This window comes from Coenobita brevimanus, chromosome 15, assembly GCF_032717465.1.
Source record: "Coenobita brevimanus isolate Jiangsu-jjx chromosome 15, ASM3271746v2, whole genome shotgun sequence".
Lineage (NCBI taxonomy): Eukaryota > Metazoa > Arthropoda > Malacostraca > Decapoda > Coenobitidae > Coenobita > Coenobita brevimanus.
Window position 1 is genome coordinate 32,420,010 of NC_136968.1, and position 15,129 is coordinate 32,435,138.

The window sequence follows — 15,129 nt, forward strand, 5'->3', positions numbered from 1 at the left end:
ACCAAACTTGTGCATGACTCACTCCACCTGGGGCATAATAACTAGTGACTCATTTTTCTATCCATCGCGACTTTACACTGAACGACAAGCCTAATGGTTTCCTCAACTCGGGAATCCATTTTACATCCAGGCAGGGTAATAACAAACTGCATCACCTCAAAACTTTTAATCCAAAGCTCATGTCATGGAGTATAAAATTATTCCTGAAGCAAGCGTACATTTTAAACTAATTATACCTAAACACAACCAGTAAATGTAAGTATGGTGGTTGTCTGGGAGGAAGTAAATGCAACAGAAAGAGCATTATTTTGGTGAGACTTGGGTGGGAAAAAATACAGGTAATATGAATTCACAAGTAATAAAGGAGGTAGAAAAACTTAGCCCCAAAGAGATGGTCGTTCTTTAATCTACCATACCTGACATCAGATTATTTTATTCACCTTATGAGACCCCCAGACAGTGAAAGGGATACTGAAGGCTTTGTCTGTCTTCTCAAGCTCTGAAGTCTCTCATACAAATAATTAAATAATCTAGACACAGCAAGAATAAAACAGACTGAGTGGTTTAAAAGGAGACAACAGAACAGCTTATGGATGGTTACAGAAAGAAACAAGGAGCAAACAACTTTAAAGAATGATGAAGAAATCTATGGAAACAAAACAGGAGACATTAATTTAAGTACTAAGGGGTGGCAATGGATAATAACTCTTTTACTGCCCTGGATGCACATGGGTATTTTATTAAGGTTAAATTCAGACCATTTTATTTGCTTCAGGAAAATTCATACATTCAAAGAGTTAGCAGAGACAGTTTTGAACCCTGTAATTACTAAACCTTCCCCTAGCTGTATTGTAGCAGCACAGGTACAATGACTGAAAGCATCCATACAAAGATAGAGAGTACAGTCTTAAAACATCTAACCAAATTGAAAGAGAGAGACAGAGGGAGAACAAAGAGTACAGTCTTAAAACATCTAACCAAATTGAGAGAGAGAGAGACATTAATTCATCAAATTCACAAATCAGTCTATCTTCAAATTCACAAGTCAGTCTCCCAAAATTACGTTAAAATATCCCTCAGCCAACCAAGGAAGTACAACCTAAAACATTTAGATTCACTTAAAGATAAACTGCATTACTGGTTGCCAAATACTACTGTGGACTTAGGATCACACCAAGATCTCATTTACCTCAAATCCAAACCAACTATAGGAGCTAGAAAAATGGTGGCTTGTTGATGTAATGTAGGTAAGTGACAGTTTCCACTGTAAATAAAAATAGAAAAATAAATCAAGTACAGAGTAGCACATCAAGGTCCCGGCTACCTCAAATCCAAACCAACAATAAGAGCTACAAAAATGGTGACTTGTTACTGTAAATAGCAAACTAAATCAAGTACTGTACCGGTATTGTCTATGTCGAATCCAAACAAACAGTGAGAGCTAAAAAAAAAAAATGGAGACTTGTTAATTTAGACAGACTTTATATCTACTATGTATAAAAATATCAGAATTAATCAAGTATGCCAATTTTCCAAAGAATTAATATTCCTGCTCAACTTTTAATACATGTTTACCTACCCAGTTAGGACATTAGTTTGAAATTCTCTCAGGTTTTTGGGCCCTAAAAATTAGTATATCACAAGCACTACCAAAAATTAACAGTGTTTGTGCAGATGATGACCAAGTGATTTTTGTACTCTATAAACCTTGAAATTTGAGACACAAGATTTACATTTAAACAAATCTGAGCCATAAGATTAACATTTAAACAGAAATATTGAGCCATAAGATTTACAGTTAAACAGAAATTTGAACCACAAGATTTACAGTTAAACAGAAATTTGACCCATTAGAATTACAGATAAACAAATTTGAACCTCAAGATTTACAGATAAACAGAAATTTGACCCATTAGAATTACAGATAAACAAATTTGAACCTCAAGATTTACAGATAAACAGAAATTTGAGCCATTAGATTTACAGATAAACAGAAATTTGACCCATTAGATTTACAGATAAACAGAAATTTGAGCCATAAGAGTTACAGATAAACAGAAATTTGAACCTCAAGATTTACAGATAAACAAATTTGAGCCATAAGATTTACAGTTAAACAGAAATTTGAGCCAAAAGATTTACAATTAAACAGACATTTGAACCACAAGATTTACAGTTAAACAGACATTTGAGCCATAAGATTTACAGTTAAAAAATACTTTGCAATAAATCAACATCAAAATGAATAACGCAAACCTTAACATCCAGGCTACTGATTTAACACCAACACAAAACAAGTGGTCAAAAGTGGCACTAACACGCACACAGGTTTCCCTCCACACTCAGTATGTGGCAGGCATGGTACCCTCAACAAAAAAATTATCAGCACCTTGGGGTCGGATAGGGTCTGAAATGCTTCGTCTCTGATTCAATCGGTAGTGTTGGCATGCCTGTTTAATTTTTAAAAAATGATTGAGTTGCCATGTAGCACAATGTTACTATGATGGATCCAGCTACTGTATATGTCTGTAAAATATAAGATAACAGCACAAATGAAGGATACAAAGCGACATAATCGCATCATTTTCCGTAAATCATTGGCCGTGTATCATAATGGCTTACACTGAAAGGGTGCCGATACTTTTTTCTATCGAGGGTATCTTAGTCTGATTTTACTATTTTGGTGGATATACTCAAAAGTAATGCTGTCAATACACGACATTTCCTGACACCTCGTTCCATACTACATATCCTCCACCTGGCAGTAATGATCTACCAGAGAGGAATTTAGAGTCAAAGAGAGCAATTTAGAATGGAAGAGAGCAATTTAGAGTGGAAGAAAGCAATTTAGAGGGGAAGTAAGAGAGCAATTTAGAGTAGAAGAGGGCAATTTAGAGTGGATGTAAGACAGCAATTCTGAGTGGAAGAGAGTAAATTAGGCTGGATGTAAGAGAGCTATTTAGAGCGGAAGAGAGCAATTTAGAGAGTGGAAGAGAGCAATTTAGAGAGAGAAAGCATGAGATGGCCACTACCTGTATAGCCATCATGAAAGCCTTGTAAGAATAAAGAGGCACAAAAAAGGCGATAAGACCCCATGGACAGTCCTCAAAGGGAAATATCATACAAGTACAGAGCATTTTAATTTATTTTTTATTTTTCTTTATGCAAGGAAGAAGGAACCAAAGGCCAGAAGCCCACACGATTCTTCCCTCCAAGAAAAACAAAAGATAACAGACAGCCAAATACGAGATCTGTTTATTTCGAGATCAGATGGTGATGTATTACTAATTAGCATTCTCAAAATCCCAGGGTTCAAAAAACTTGCAACACAAACCACAACAGAAATAAACAGGGATGATGGGGAGGGAGCGGGAGGGGGAGGCCAAGGATGAGATGGAGGGAGGGAGTGGAGAGGTATACGAGAGAGGGGGCGGATGTGAGCTGGGAGCAGGGTAGTGAAATGGAGGGGGACAGGGCGACATGGGGGCGATTTGTTTGTGGCCACCCCTTGCGGGATTAAGGCGTCTGGCAATAGATAGATAGACAGCTAGATATAACACTAAATCCATCCACCATATACTTCACGTTGAGTTAACCTTGCATGCACAGTGAAGAAACATTACCTTACACACTACTGGAAAATGTAATTAAATAAAAAACAATATTACTTTAAGAATATAATCATAACAAAAAATAGTCTTACAAATTATGGGAAAATGTAATATAAAAACCAATATTACTTTAAGAATGTAATTGTAAGAAAAATAACCTCATAAATTACTCAAAAATGTAATATAAAACCAATATTACTTTAAGAATGTAACTGTTCAAAAAATAACCTTATACATTACAGGAAATTGTAATAAAAATCCAATATTACTTTTTGTACTCCCAACACGTCAAGCTGATTGGCGGAGGGTTAGTGCCCCTCCACGTAAAACAACTCAGAGACCAAAAAGGGATTAGGGCGTCTGACTGTAGATAGATAGATAGACTTTATGACTGACAGGTAGACATTACAAGAGACAGATAGACTTTACGAATCTTAACAGTACACGGACTGGAAGAACAATATTGCACAGATCTCGCTATAACATTCAACGTTATTCAACACACGTGCATCACCAACAACCTTCAACACTTAAAAATCCTGTGTAACATTATTGCAGTACAGAATAACAGTCAAAAGGGTCATAAAAATAATCCATCTGTTTATACTACCATCTTCACTGCCTTTCCTTACCCATGCAGTGATTGGCAAGTGATCCAAGACCTTATTATGTATTTTGTGGATCTAAGACTCTATTATGTATTTTGTGGATCTAAGACTCTATTATGTATTATGTGGATCCAAGACTCTATTATGTATTTTGTGGATCTAAGACTCTATTATGTATTTTGTGGATCCAAGACTCTATTATGTATTTTGTGGATCTAAGACTCTATTATGTATTTTGTGGATCTAAGACTCTATTATGTATTTTGTGGATCTAAGACTCTATTATGTATTTTGTGGATCTAAGACTCTATTATGTATTTTGTAGTAAGTCTTTATGATGCGTTTTCTTTGTAGTGTGTGCTGTATCAATCCTTTCAGCCCAAGGACTCGTGATCTGTTGTTGATATGCAGAACTGAGACCTTTTTGGGGGGTCAACTGGAGGACTTTTCAAAGTGTGTAAGGCCTGTCTTCCTATCAGTTAAAGAAGCTCCCTAACACCTCTCCTTATGCTATTTATTTTGCTTCCTAACACCTCTTTTTAAGCTATTTAATTTACTTCCTAACACCTCTTCCTATCCTGTTTATTTTGCTTCCTAAAACCTCTTCCTAAGCTGTTTATTTTGCTTCCTAAAACCTTTTCCTAAGTTACTGGTATTTATTTTGTTTTCTAAACCGTATGGTCCTTGTCTATGTTATAAAAATCCTTCTGATGTTGCCATACTCTTCATAAACACCGGAAAAAAATTACTGTATATTAACCAGCTGGATCCAATAACAAGTCACCGAGGAAGAGGTGTTAGGGAGCTTCCTTGCCCAAAGAGAAAACCAGCCTAAATGTATTGTGATGTTGAGGGGCAGTATTAAAATCAGACTCTTCCATCCAATGTCGGTTCTCATTCAGTTCTTGCTACTTTCCGAGACCTTCAGAACTAGAGTGGTTAGACATTGCTTTTGGTCACCCCTTCTCTACTACGATGCTCTTCAAAACTAAATAAAATCATCGGGTAACCTCACTCTCATCTTAAATGTCAGGACCAACTTGCCTAGCCCCGGGCTCCTACGCTCCTCATGGGGCAACGCAGGATTGGACGATGGATGGATGGATGATAGCCAGAATAAACTAAGACACCAATGCAAAGGGGAAACTTCAACCCATATTCCAACTCATGTATGTGTGTTGGAAAAGGGGAAAATCATGACCTGTATGTGTGAGATATTTTTTTTGCCAATTCAGATGATTCTTTTGCGTCTTTGGAGTGGTTTGTCGTCATCAAGGGGCTAATAGAGATCTGTCCTCAAGCTGAAAGGGCTAATTCCAGCACGTGTCACCCCTACCAATCACCCTCCCCTGGAAACATGTGACCTATGTTGGCTGGGATTATACTTGTGTGTCGGCCAGGTAGCGGAGGTCAGTCAGGTGGTCATTAATTTCATCCACCACCTTTGCCAGCTGTCCCCGGATTTCACGCACCTTGGCCTCCTCCAGTTCCCCGCCCTCATTCTCCGCCACCATCTGACGTGCCAGTTGGAGGTGCGCCGTCTGTGGAGGATGTTGCGTTGGTGACTTGACGTGCCAGAAACACACATGGGTCACACTCGACACACTGCCACCTTAGTCTGGTTTTTGTCTACTGTCATTCATCATCATAATCACTGTCATCATCACCATCACCACCATTTTCATCATCACCATCAACTTCAACATCACCATTATCACCATCACCATCATCATCATCATCATCATCATCCAGACCTCTTTCTCCAACCAAGAATGGGGTGACGATATATATTTACTACATAACAAAGGCACCAGTCACAGCACTTATGATTCTGTTACCCAAACCACAATGAGTAGATAAAACATTCAATTCCCAATCTGTGTCCTTTTGGGTTAAACCTGAACTATGACAAATATTTTGATACGTGGGGGTAGTAATATGTATCCCCTTTCATATATAGTACTTGCATTAGTTCACCAGACGTTCATCCCACAGAAACTGACCTACAAATAGACGTAAGTGCATCCAGCCAGGCTAAAATGTGGCCATCACCCTTCCCTGCTTTTCAGTATTGTATTGTTTATAAAAGCTCCAACAAGCTCCCATGCATCAGCCTTGGTCACCAAATGGCAGCTCTCCACATTAATTGATCTCTGGCAGCCTCCCTATTCAGTCCCTTATCCTTGACGTCACACAAAATACAGTACTGTACAACTCACACTTAAGCAACTCTGCCCTTGCCATGATGCAGCCTCTCGCACCACAAGACACTCACCTCATGCATCTGATTTTCACAGCAGGTAACAGATTGCAATATATGCAAATGTTCTTCAGTGTGAACCAAGTGGAGATAAGGATACCAAGTCATGAAATTTGATGAACCTTTGATGCGAGATAGAAGTAAGCCTCCTTAGTTAATAGTCAAAGCAACTCTCCAGTCTGCCTACATACACTTGGCCATCAACCAGGCTAAAAGAAGTTAGGGATCTTTGCCAGATGAAAATAAATTACCACAGCATAAAATGAGTGGATGGGAAGCAAAGGCACATAGGAAGCTGAGAGATGGAAGAGAGCGTTATACGTAGAGAGGAAGAGAGAGGTGAAAAGATTAGTAAGAGAGTGGATGAGGAATTTGAAAGGAACTGGAGTGTAAAGTGGGGGGAATGTATGAAAATGTTCTGGAAGGAGGTAAAGAGAGTTAGACAGGATGATAAAGAGGTAGGTGAAAGATAAAAATAGTAGACTGCTAGCGCAGAAGGGACAAAAAGTGAGCAGATGAAGAGAACTCTTTAACGAACTGGTAACACAGAAAATGAAAGTAATGCGAGTATAAGTGGCTAGGGAAGTTAGCACGGAAGTGAAATATAAAAATGGTAGACTGATAGTGGAGAAGAAAGAAAAAGTAATCATATGGAGAGAACACTTTAAGAAACTGTTAAACAAAGAGAATGAAAATAATGTGAGTATAAGTGGCTGGGAGAAGGAAGGAGATGAGAAGACAGGAAGAAATCAGTAGGATGGAAGTAGTGGAAGCAATGAAGAAAGTCAAAATGGGGAAAGCCCCAGGAATAGATGGAGTGTGTGGTGAAATGATGAAGCGTGGGGGAGAGACAGCAGCAGAACGGATATTGAAGATGTGCAGACTGGCCTGGGAGGAAGGTAGGGGAGGACTGGAAGTCAGCTTATAATCATTCTCCTGTACACAAAATGGTAGATTGATAGTGGAGAAAGGAGAAAAGTGAGCAGATGGAGAGAACACACTCAGGTACTGTTACACACAGAGAATGAAAGTGATGCAAGGATAAATGGCTGGGGAATGGCTGAGAGAAGGACGGAGATGAGAAGAGAGGAAGAAATCAATGGGATGGAAGTTGTGGACGCAATGAAGAAAGTCAAAATGGGGAAAGCCCCAGGAATACATGAAGTGTGGTGAAATGCTGAAGTATTGGGGAGCAATAGTAGCAGAATGGATATGGAAGATGTGCAGATTGGCCTGGGTGGAAGATAGAGTCCTGTAGGACTGGAAGTCAAGTACAGCATAGTTATTCCCCTGTACAGAAGAAAAGGGGAAAAAGAAGTGTTTGGTAATCAAAGGGGCATTTGTCTTCTTAGTTAATGGGAAAAGTACAGTGTATGGTAGGATACTTACTGATATAGTTAGAGAAATAACAGAGGAATTTGTTGGTGAAGAACTGGGGGTTTTAGGAAAGGAAGAGGCTGCGCAGATCAGATATTCATTCTTGGGTCTTTAGTGAAAAAGTTTCAAGACAAGGGAAAGAAGCTGTATGCGGCCTTCATGGATTTGGATCAAGCATATGACAGGGTGGATAGACACAGAATGTGAAAAATATTAAGAATATATGGAGTAAATGGGAAGTTGTTGAATGCCGTGAAGAGTATGTATGAGGGTGCTAAGGCTGCAGTGCATGTGGATAGCGAATTGAGTGAATTTTCTATTTAAATGTCCGATTGAAACAGGGACGTGTCATGTCCCCATGGTTGTTCAATCTGTATATGGATGGGGTTATAACAGAGATATACGGCGGGGCAGTGGATGTTGGAGCGGCCCTAATGAGTCAGGGCAGTGTTTGGAAACTCCCTGTACTGTTGTTTCCAGATGATACCTGTGAAGAGGAAGGGGAACGGCAATGCTTGGTGAATGAGTTTGGAAGTGTGTGTAATAAACGGAATCTATAGGTGAATGTGGGGAAGAGTAAACTTATGGTCTTCCAGAGAAATGAGTCACTGAATGTACAGTGAGGCTGGTTGAGGAAATGGAGAATGTGAGTGCATTTACATACTGTACTTGGGCAGTGTGATGAATAAGGATGGAAGTTTGGAGGGTGAAGTACTTGAAAGGGTACAACAAAGAAGACAGGTTGCTTGTTCTTTGACAGCAGTGATAAGAAATAGGGAAGTGAGCATGGAAGTAAAAAAGTTGGTGGATGATAATATTGTGATACCAACTCTAACGTATCGAAGTGAAGCTTGGACCTTGTTGGAAGGACACAAGTCAAAAATGAAAGCAGTGGATATGAGTTATCTGAGAGGAGCATGTGGAGTCACATGGAGAGACAGACTGACAACTGAGGAAGTAAAGGGGCATTGTGGTGTGGATGTGGATTTGATAGAAAGCATTAGGAGAAATACACTGAGGTGGTCTGGCCATGTGGAGAGGACGAAGAGCAAGAGACTAACAAGAGTGCATGTGAGTAAGGTGGAGGGGGAGGCCAAGGATGAGATGGAGGGAAGGACTGGAGAGGTATATGAGAGAGAGGGGGAAAGGGATGAGCTGGAGGGAGGGCAGTGAAATGGTGGGGGACCGGGTGACATAGAGGCGATTTGTTTGTGGCTACCCTTTACAGGACTGAAGCATCTGACCATAGACAGAAGGGAAGAGTCAGGCACAGCATGGAATTCTCAGTGGTTGTGGTTATGGCACCAGAAACACAAAGGAGAACTGACTTAAATTAGCCTACTCCAAACATTAAATTCCACCTACCAACTCCAATTTCTTCTTCTCACACTCCTGTATGTTAGCGAGTAGGTCAGCAGCATTGGTGTGTCCCTCCGTCCTCATGGTCTTCTCCAGGTCAATGATGCCTAAGGAGATGCGCTTGAAGTCCTGCGTGACGTCATGAACCAGCTGGCGGAAAGTGGGGAAGTCGTAGCTTGGACCAGTGCTGAGGTAGATCTTGTGGCCCCTGGGGGAAGGATGCAGTACAGTAGGTTACAATGTTTGACAGACTTTCTTCCAGTTTTTTTTTGTTTGACAGACTTTCTTCTTAGTTCATAAAAACAGTAAAGAAAACTTGCCTCAACTTCTACAGCCTGGGGATACTTATCTAACAAATCACCTTAATCTCAAAAGGAGTGGTCGTAAAAGAATTGCCACTGTCGCCCTCCCTTCCATCATCAGTCTGCCCTCCCTCCACCTCACACTACCCTCATGCCATTGCTGTATCTATCCATCACATCTTCGGTCTCCCATTCCCTCTCCACCACTTTTACATACACCTCTGATCTAAGCAGGCACAAACCAGAATGAAGTAAAAATGAGATACCAGGAATGCTTCAAACTCTGCAGCTCTGTGACATCCCTCCCATATATAGTGTATGTTTACTGTGATTGTATTTACAAAACTGTGAGACTGCAAATCTATGGGTTTCAGCTAAGAACTTATAAGGTGTCAATGCATGAATGAAGGAGTTCCAAAATATCATGCCCAATTCCAAAGAAATGGTACTGTAAATTAGGGGAATTGGAAAATAGCTGTATGATTGGGGAAATGTAATCCTGTATGGTAATGAGACCTGGGCAGTAAAGGAGGAGGATATCTGCAGGCTCAAACATACAGAAATGACAGTGATTAGGTGGATGTGCAGTGCGTCCCTGAGTGCAAGGCCTGGGGGGGCTAGGTTTACGATGGAAGAGTTGAGAGGTAGGATGGAACTGGAGTGTATTGGTGTTGTGATGAGAAGAAGTAGATTGAGGTGGTTTGGGCATGTGGAGAGGATGGGGGATGATAATTGGGTGCAGAAGGTGAGAAGCATTAATACTGGGGGTGGGGTTGCGTGGGGTGGACCAAAAAAGACATGGGACGAGGTCATTAATTGTGACCTCGGGGTTACAGGGCTGAACAGGGAGGCTGCCAGAGATCGAGCAGCATGGAAAGCCACCATTAGGTGATCAAGGCCGATGCATGCAAGCATGTTGATGCCTTCAATAACGAAACGAAACAAAATTCCGGTATAAATTATTACTGATCAACAGAAGGTGGATGGTTAACATTATCCCTACCATGGGAATGATGTGGATCTAAAGGACAGCAGTTGCCATTGAACAACATCCTCAGATGGGGGGGGAGAGAGAGAGAGAAAGAGAGAGACTACTACACATACCGATACATACCGGTACATCTCCAACAAGACTACAGTTCCTTCACTTCAACTTGGCCCAGATTTTCACCTTTTTGCAGTTTACATCACATAGCTCAGTTGCAGAAAGGGATAATACTGTGGCTTTGCATCCTTTCAGTAGCACTTCTCTGTGACTAGCATCATATCCTAGTCTTAATCTATTGTTATAACTTGACACTGAAGATGTATGGTAATTCTAGGCCAAGGTAGAGTGAACAGAGTATAAAATCTGTTCTCTAGCCTCATGAACACTGAATAACACATAGACTACAAGAACAACATGCTGCGTAACCCCATTCCCTCTACACAAACAGATTAGAGGGACACCTAAGTTCAAATCCCAGGCCCCTGGTGAGAATTGGTGACATCCAGGGCAGGTGGCCATTACAGACTTGGTGATACTGGAGCTACAAGGCACCAAGTATCATTGTTAACTGACACAGAAAAAAGTGGGGGGGGTGGGGGCTTCAAAAATGGAAATGTAAGCAATATTAAGTTAGAAAAAAATGGGGGCGTCAAAAATAAAAATAGGGGGGGCTTCAAAAAGGAATATGTAAGCAATATTAAGTGTGAAAAAAAGGGGGGGCTTCAAAAATAAAAATAGGGGGGGCTTCAGAAATGGAAATGTAAGCAATAGTAAGTGTGAAAAAAAGGGAGGCTTCAAAAATAAAAATAGGGGGGGCTTCAAAAATAAAAATAGGGGGGCTTCAAAAATAAAAATAGGGGGGGCTTCAAAAATAAAAATAGGGGGGCTTCAAAAATGGAAATGTAAGCAATATTAAGTTAGAAAAAAAGGGGGGGCTTCAAAAATAAAAATAGGGGTGCTTCAAAATGGAAATTAAGCAATATTAAGTTTGAAAAAAAAGGGGGAGGATTCAAAAAAGGAAATGTAAGCAATATTAAGTTTAACAAGCAGTTTCTATTACTTTACTGTTGATTTAAGGACAGAAAAGGCTGTAAAATCTATGCCTGAGAATGTCTTATATATACTTCATACAGTACTTGCTAATGCCAGACCATTTATGCAGCTTAGATGAGGGTGGTAGTGAATGAGGCTGCTGGAGACAAAGACTGACCCTATCAACATAATCTCTCGAGCTGAAAAATATCTAGAGATGGTAAAATAAATGTAAATAGTTGTCACTGTGATTATGAAGGCAACTTATAAAATGGACATACTACAGAGATACAAAATAGGTAGAAACAGACACAGGTATGGACAGATAAAGAGATCCATCCATCCATCATCCGATCCTATGTTGCCCCATGAGGAGCACAGAAGCCTGGGGCTAGGCAAGTTGGTCCTGACATTAAAGATGAGATAAAGAGAGGAGGTGGCAGAATCGGTAGAGAGACGGTCTACGGTCCTAATGGGCCCAGGTTCGATTCCCGGCTGGGGCAGGGAACAGTTTAAGGATTTGGATTTCTTAAAAAGCAGACTTTTCTGATCTGCCAGATGACCCGCCAACATGTCATCGTGTCATAAAAGTACCCCTGCTAATACCAATACACCAGTCCTGTATGAGACAGCCCTAGCAAGTATTCAATATGGACGGTGAGTGTTAACGTCGAAGTGGTGACATGTGGAGATGCAGGAGGAATATGGGCCCCAAGGAGGACTACTGGGACTTGGGAATAGGCCCTGAAGTCTTTGCCCAGAGTCAAAAAAACAAATACAAACACAGATAACAGTTACAGCGTACGTACTCTTCCAGGAGCCTGTAGCTGTGTACACGTTCCTCCTGCAGCTGGTTGAAGCGCTGCACCAGGCACTCCACGCCCTCCCCATCCATCACGCTTTGGTCTGCGGGTACCGGGACAAGTTGTGGTGAACCCCTTCCATACAATGACGTATTTTCAGTACAGGTATGTCTCTTAAATTTCACTACAATATACACGAACCTGATGATACGAGACTGGGAAAATTAAGACCCAAATTCGGTGACTGCAGTTAACCTTTTCAATATGATGATGTATTTTCAGTACAGCCTGGTCACCTCTGAAAAGTACATACAGTGGTTCTCCGTAAAACCTGCAACGTGGTGTTGGGTGTATGTTGCAATGTGTTGCTGTGTGTACGGTACTTGACAAAACAGAGTAGATTAGGCCTACCGTAGTTCCCTAGCACAGGGCCCCCATGGGCACAGGAACCAACTGGGAGCAATTGGTCCAATTAGCTTAAAGTCGGCCCTGCCTGTAAGTCAGGTAACCACTTACGGTGCTAGGTGGTAACCATATAACCAACCGATACATTTTCCCTACATGTTAGCAAGTGGGTTGGCAGAGGGTTAGCGACCCTCCCCATAAAACAACTAACTCAGACAAACAGCCACCCCTTACAGGATTATGGTCATGGCATCAGGCTATAAAGAAAATGATAGACCTACATGATATCTGTCATCATCCCCAGTGGAAAATGACCCTGACAATTGTGCTGCCAGTTTTTTTCTTTTTTTTTATTCAATCAATCCTTTCATTATTTTATTAAGCTCTGGATATTTTTCAAACTGGGGGGGGGGGTTAGACTGTTAAAGCCTTCATTAACCCCTTCACTCCTTGGATGCACTCCTATTTCTATCTATAGCCAGACATCTTAGTCCCATAGGGGGTAGACACAAACAAATCACCTCCATGTCACCCTGTCCCCTGCCATTATGCTGCCCTTCCCCCAGCTCACACCCCCCTCTCTCATACACCTCTCCATCCATCCTAAACTCAATCAAATACAGTAATATGACAAAACTCCATAAAATACAGTAATACGATGACAAAACTCAATAAAATACAGCAATACGATGACAAAACTCAATAAAATACAGCAATACGATGACAAAACTCAATAAAATACAGTAATACAATGACAAAACTCAATAAAATACAGCAATATGATAACAAAACTCAATAAAATACAGTAATACGATGACAAAACTCAATAAAATACAGCAATACAATGACAAAACTCAATAAAATACAGTAATACGATGACAAAACTCAATAAAATACAGTAATACGATGACAAAACTCAATAAAATACAGTAATACGATGACAAAACTCAATAAAATACAGTAATACAATGACAAAAACATTTAAAAGCAAGAAAACTTAAGCTAAAAGGAGTAATGAATCAACAGGCTGTCTTCCGATATATACCGTACTTCCATTCACAGCTTAAACTCGACATTTTAACTGGCTGTGGTTAATCTGACATACTCCATCGCGAAATATACTTAAATTCTGTAAATATAATCCCATAAAATCAGTACTCGTTCCGTACTATCATTATACCCCTGGGCCACATTTTTTTTCGTGGGTAAGGCAATGAAGGCTGTCGGACCCACTTTCTTTTTACCTCGTATCTCACCACCGAGGCATATATTTAGCTGCAACTCAATGCACATAAACCCCTTCCATCATAAAAACCCCAAAAAGAGCCCACAAACCTTTCATATCCGGGTTAATGCTGATAAAATCTGGCAAAATAGGTGTGAGGTGCTGCAGTGCCGGGTGACAGCTCGAATGTAAACAACGATTCGAATTAGAAGTATCATAATTGTATAATACGATTTTGGAAGGATCATAAATCATATAAATTATTGTCAAAATTTGAATATTATTTTTCTAGTGTCCTTAACCAATGAGTTTTATATATTTTACTTATTTTATATTTATCACAGGGTGATCCCTTACAACATTTCTTGCTTAATAGTTATGTTAGCTGTGTCTACGATAGCAATAATTCGTCATCCAAATAACAGTTAATTATGCAGTAAATAAATGAAAACTTGAAATTGGTGATGGAGGCCTTTTACAGCGGGAATTTTTTAACCTGAGGCTCCGAATCCCATGACTTTGAAAGAACTTCATTCATTTTCCACTTGTCAAATATCTTGCTTATCACAATATTTATAACGTTAGCTTTGATAAGAAAAAAGAATCTGGTAGCAGTTTTTTGACGTAATTGTGACATTTCCTCATATAATTCGAGGAAAGTTACCAAAGCAGCTAAAAGTGCCTCTGGCAAAGGGCTGCCTCTACACGTGAGGTGGCAACTAGAGCGTTATAATTTACAATATATTACCAATAGCATACACACTGTGGTTGTTTGTGATATAAATCGGTACTGAATAAAGTATGAACAACTTATAGTAAAAGTTTCTCAGCTTCGTATGTCATAGATTATCATAAATTGAGAAAAACAAATGACGATGCACGAATGGTGTTCTACGAAAGGTTACGACGTCGATGAATTCCAGTGAAATCCCTCGCAACATCCTTTTCTGACAAATGATATATTTTCCAATGCATTTATCTTAGCGGAAGCTTTACAATAACTTTTACTGGATGCCCAGTTTCCTTGTAATAATCATAATTTGTGGGAATAAAAACTACATAAGGTATCCACGAAAATAATTCTCTTCACTTAATGTCAAAGAAAATGTAAAAGGTATAACTTTGACATTTACAATATTTTTCATTTCTCTCATCCTTT

General features: G+C 39.9%; 1 protein-coding gene across 1 annotated transcript; it reads right to left on the reverse strand.

Annotated features, from left to right (window-relative positions):
• Nucleotides 1–3,782: 3,782 nt before the first annotated feature.
• LOC145390624 (required for excision 1-B domain-containing protein-like) lies at nucleotides 3,783–14,146 on the reverse strand. The gene is made up of 4 exons (XM_080265418.1): nucleotides 14,081–14,146; nucleotides 12,347–12,443; nucleotides 9,222–9,423; nucleotides 3,783–5,760 (listed from the first exon to the last, which is right to left on the reverse strand). The coding sequence occupies exons 1-4, from the start codon at nucleotides 14,085–14,087 to the stop codon at nucleotides 5,599–5,601; spliced, it is 468 nt and encodes a 155-aa protein (XP_080121544.1). The 5' UTR covers nucleotides 14,088–14,146; the 3' UTR covers nucleotides 3,783–5,598.
• Nucleotides 14,147–15,129: the final 983 nt, after the last annotated feature.

Excerpts from the sequence above, each read along its gene's own strand:
- LOC145390624 (XM_080265418.1), bottom strand. Across the intron at positions 9,424-12,346 it reads AGCTACAGGCTCCTGGAAGA|GGGCCACAAGATCTACCTCA; the intron begins GTACGTACGCTG and ends TCCTTCCCCCAG. Across the intron at positions 5,761-9,221 it reads AGAAGAAGAAATTGGAGTTG|ACGGCGCACCTCCAACTGGC; the intron begins GTAGGTGGAATT and ends CATCCTCCACAG.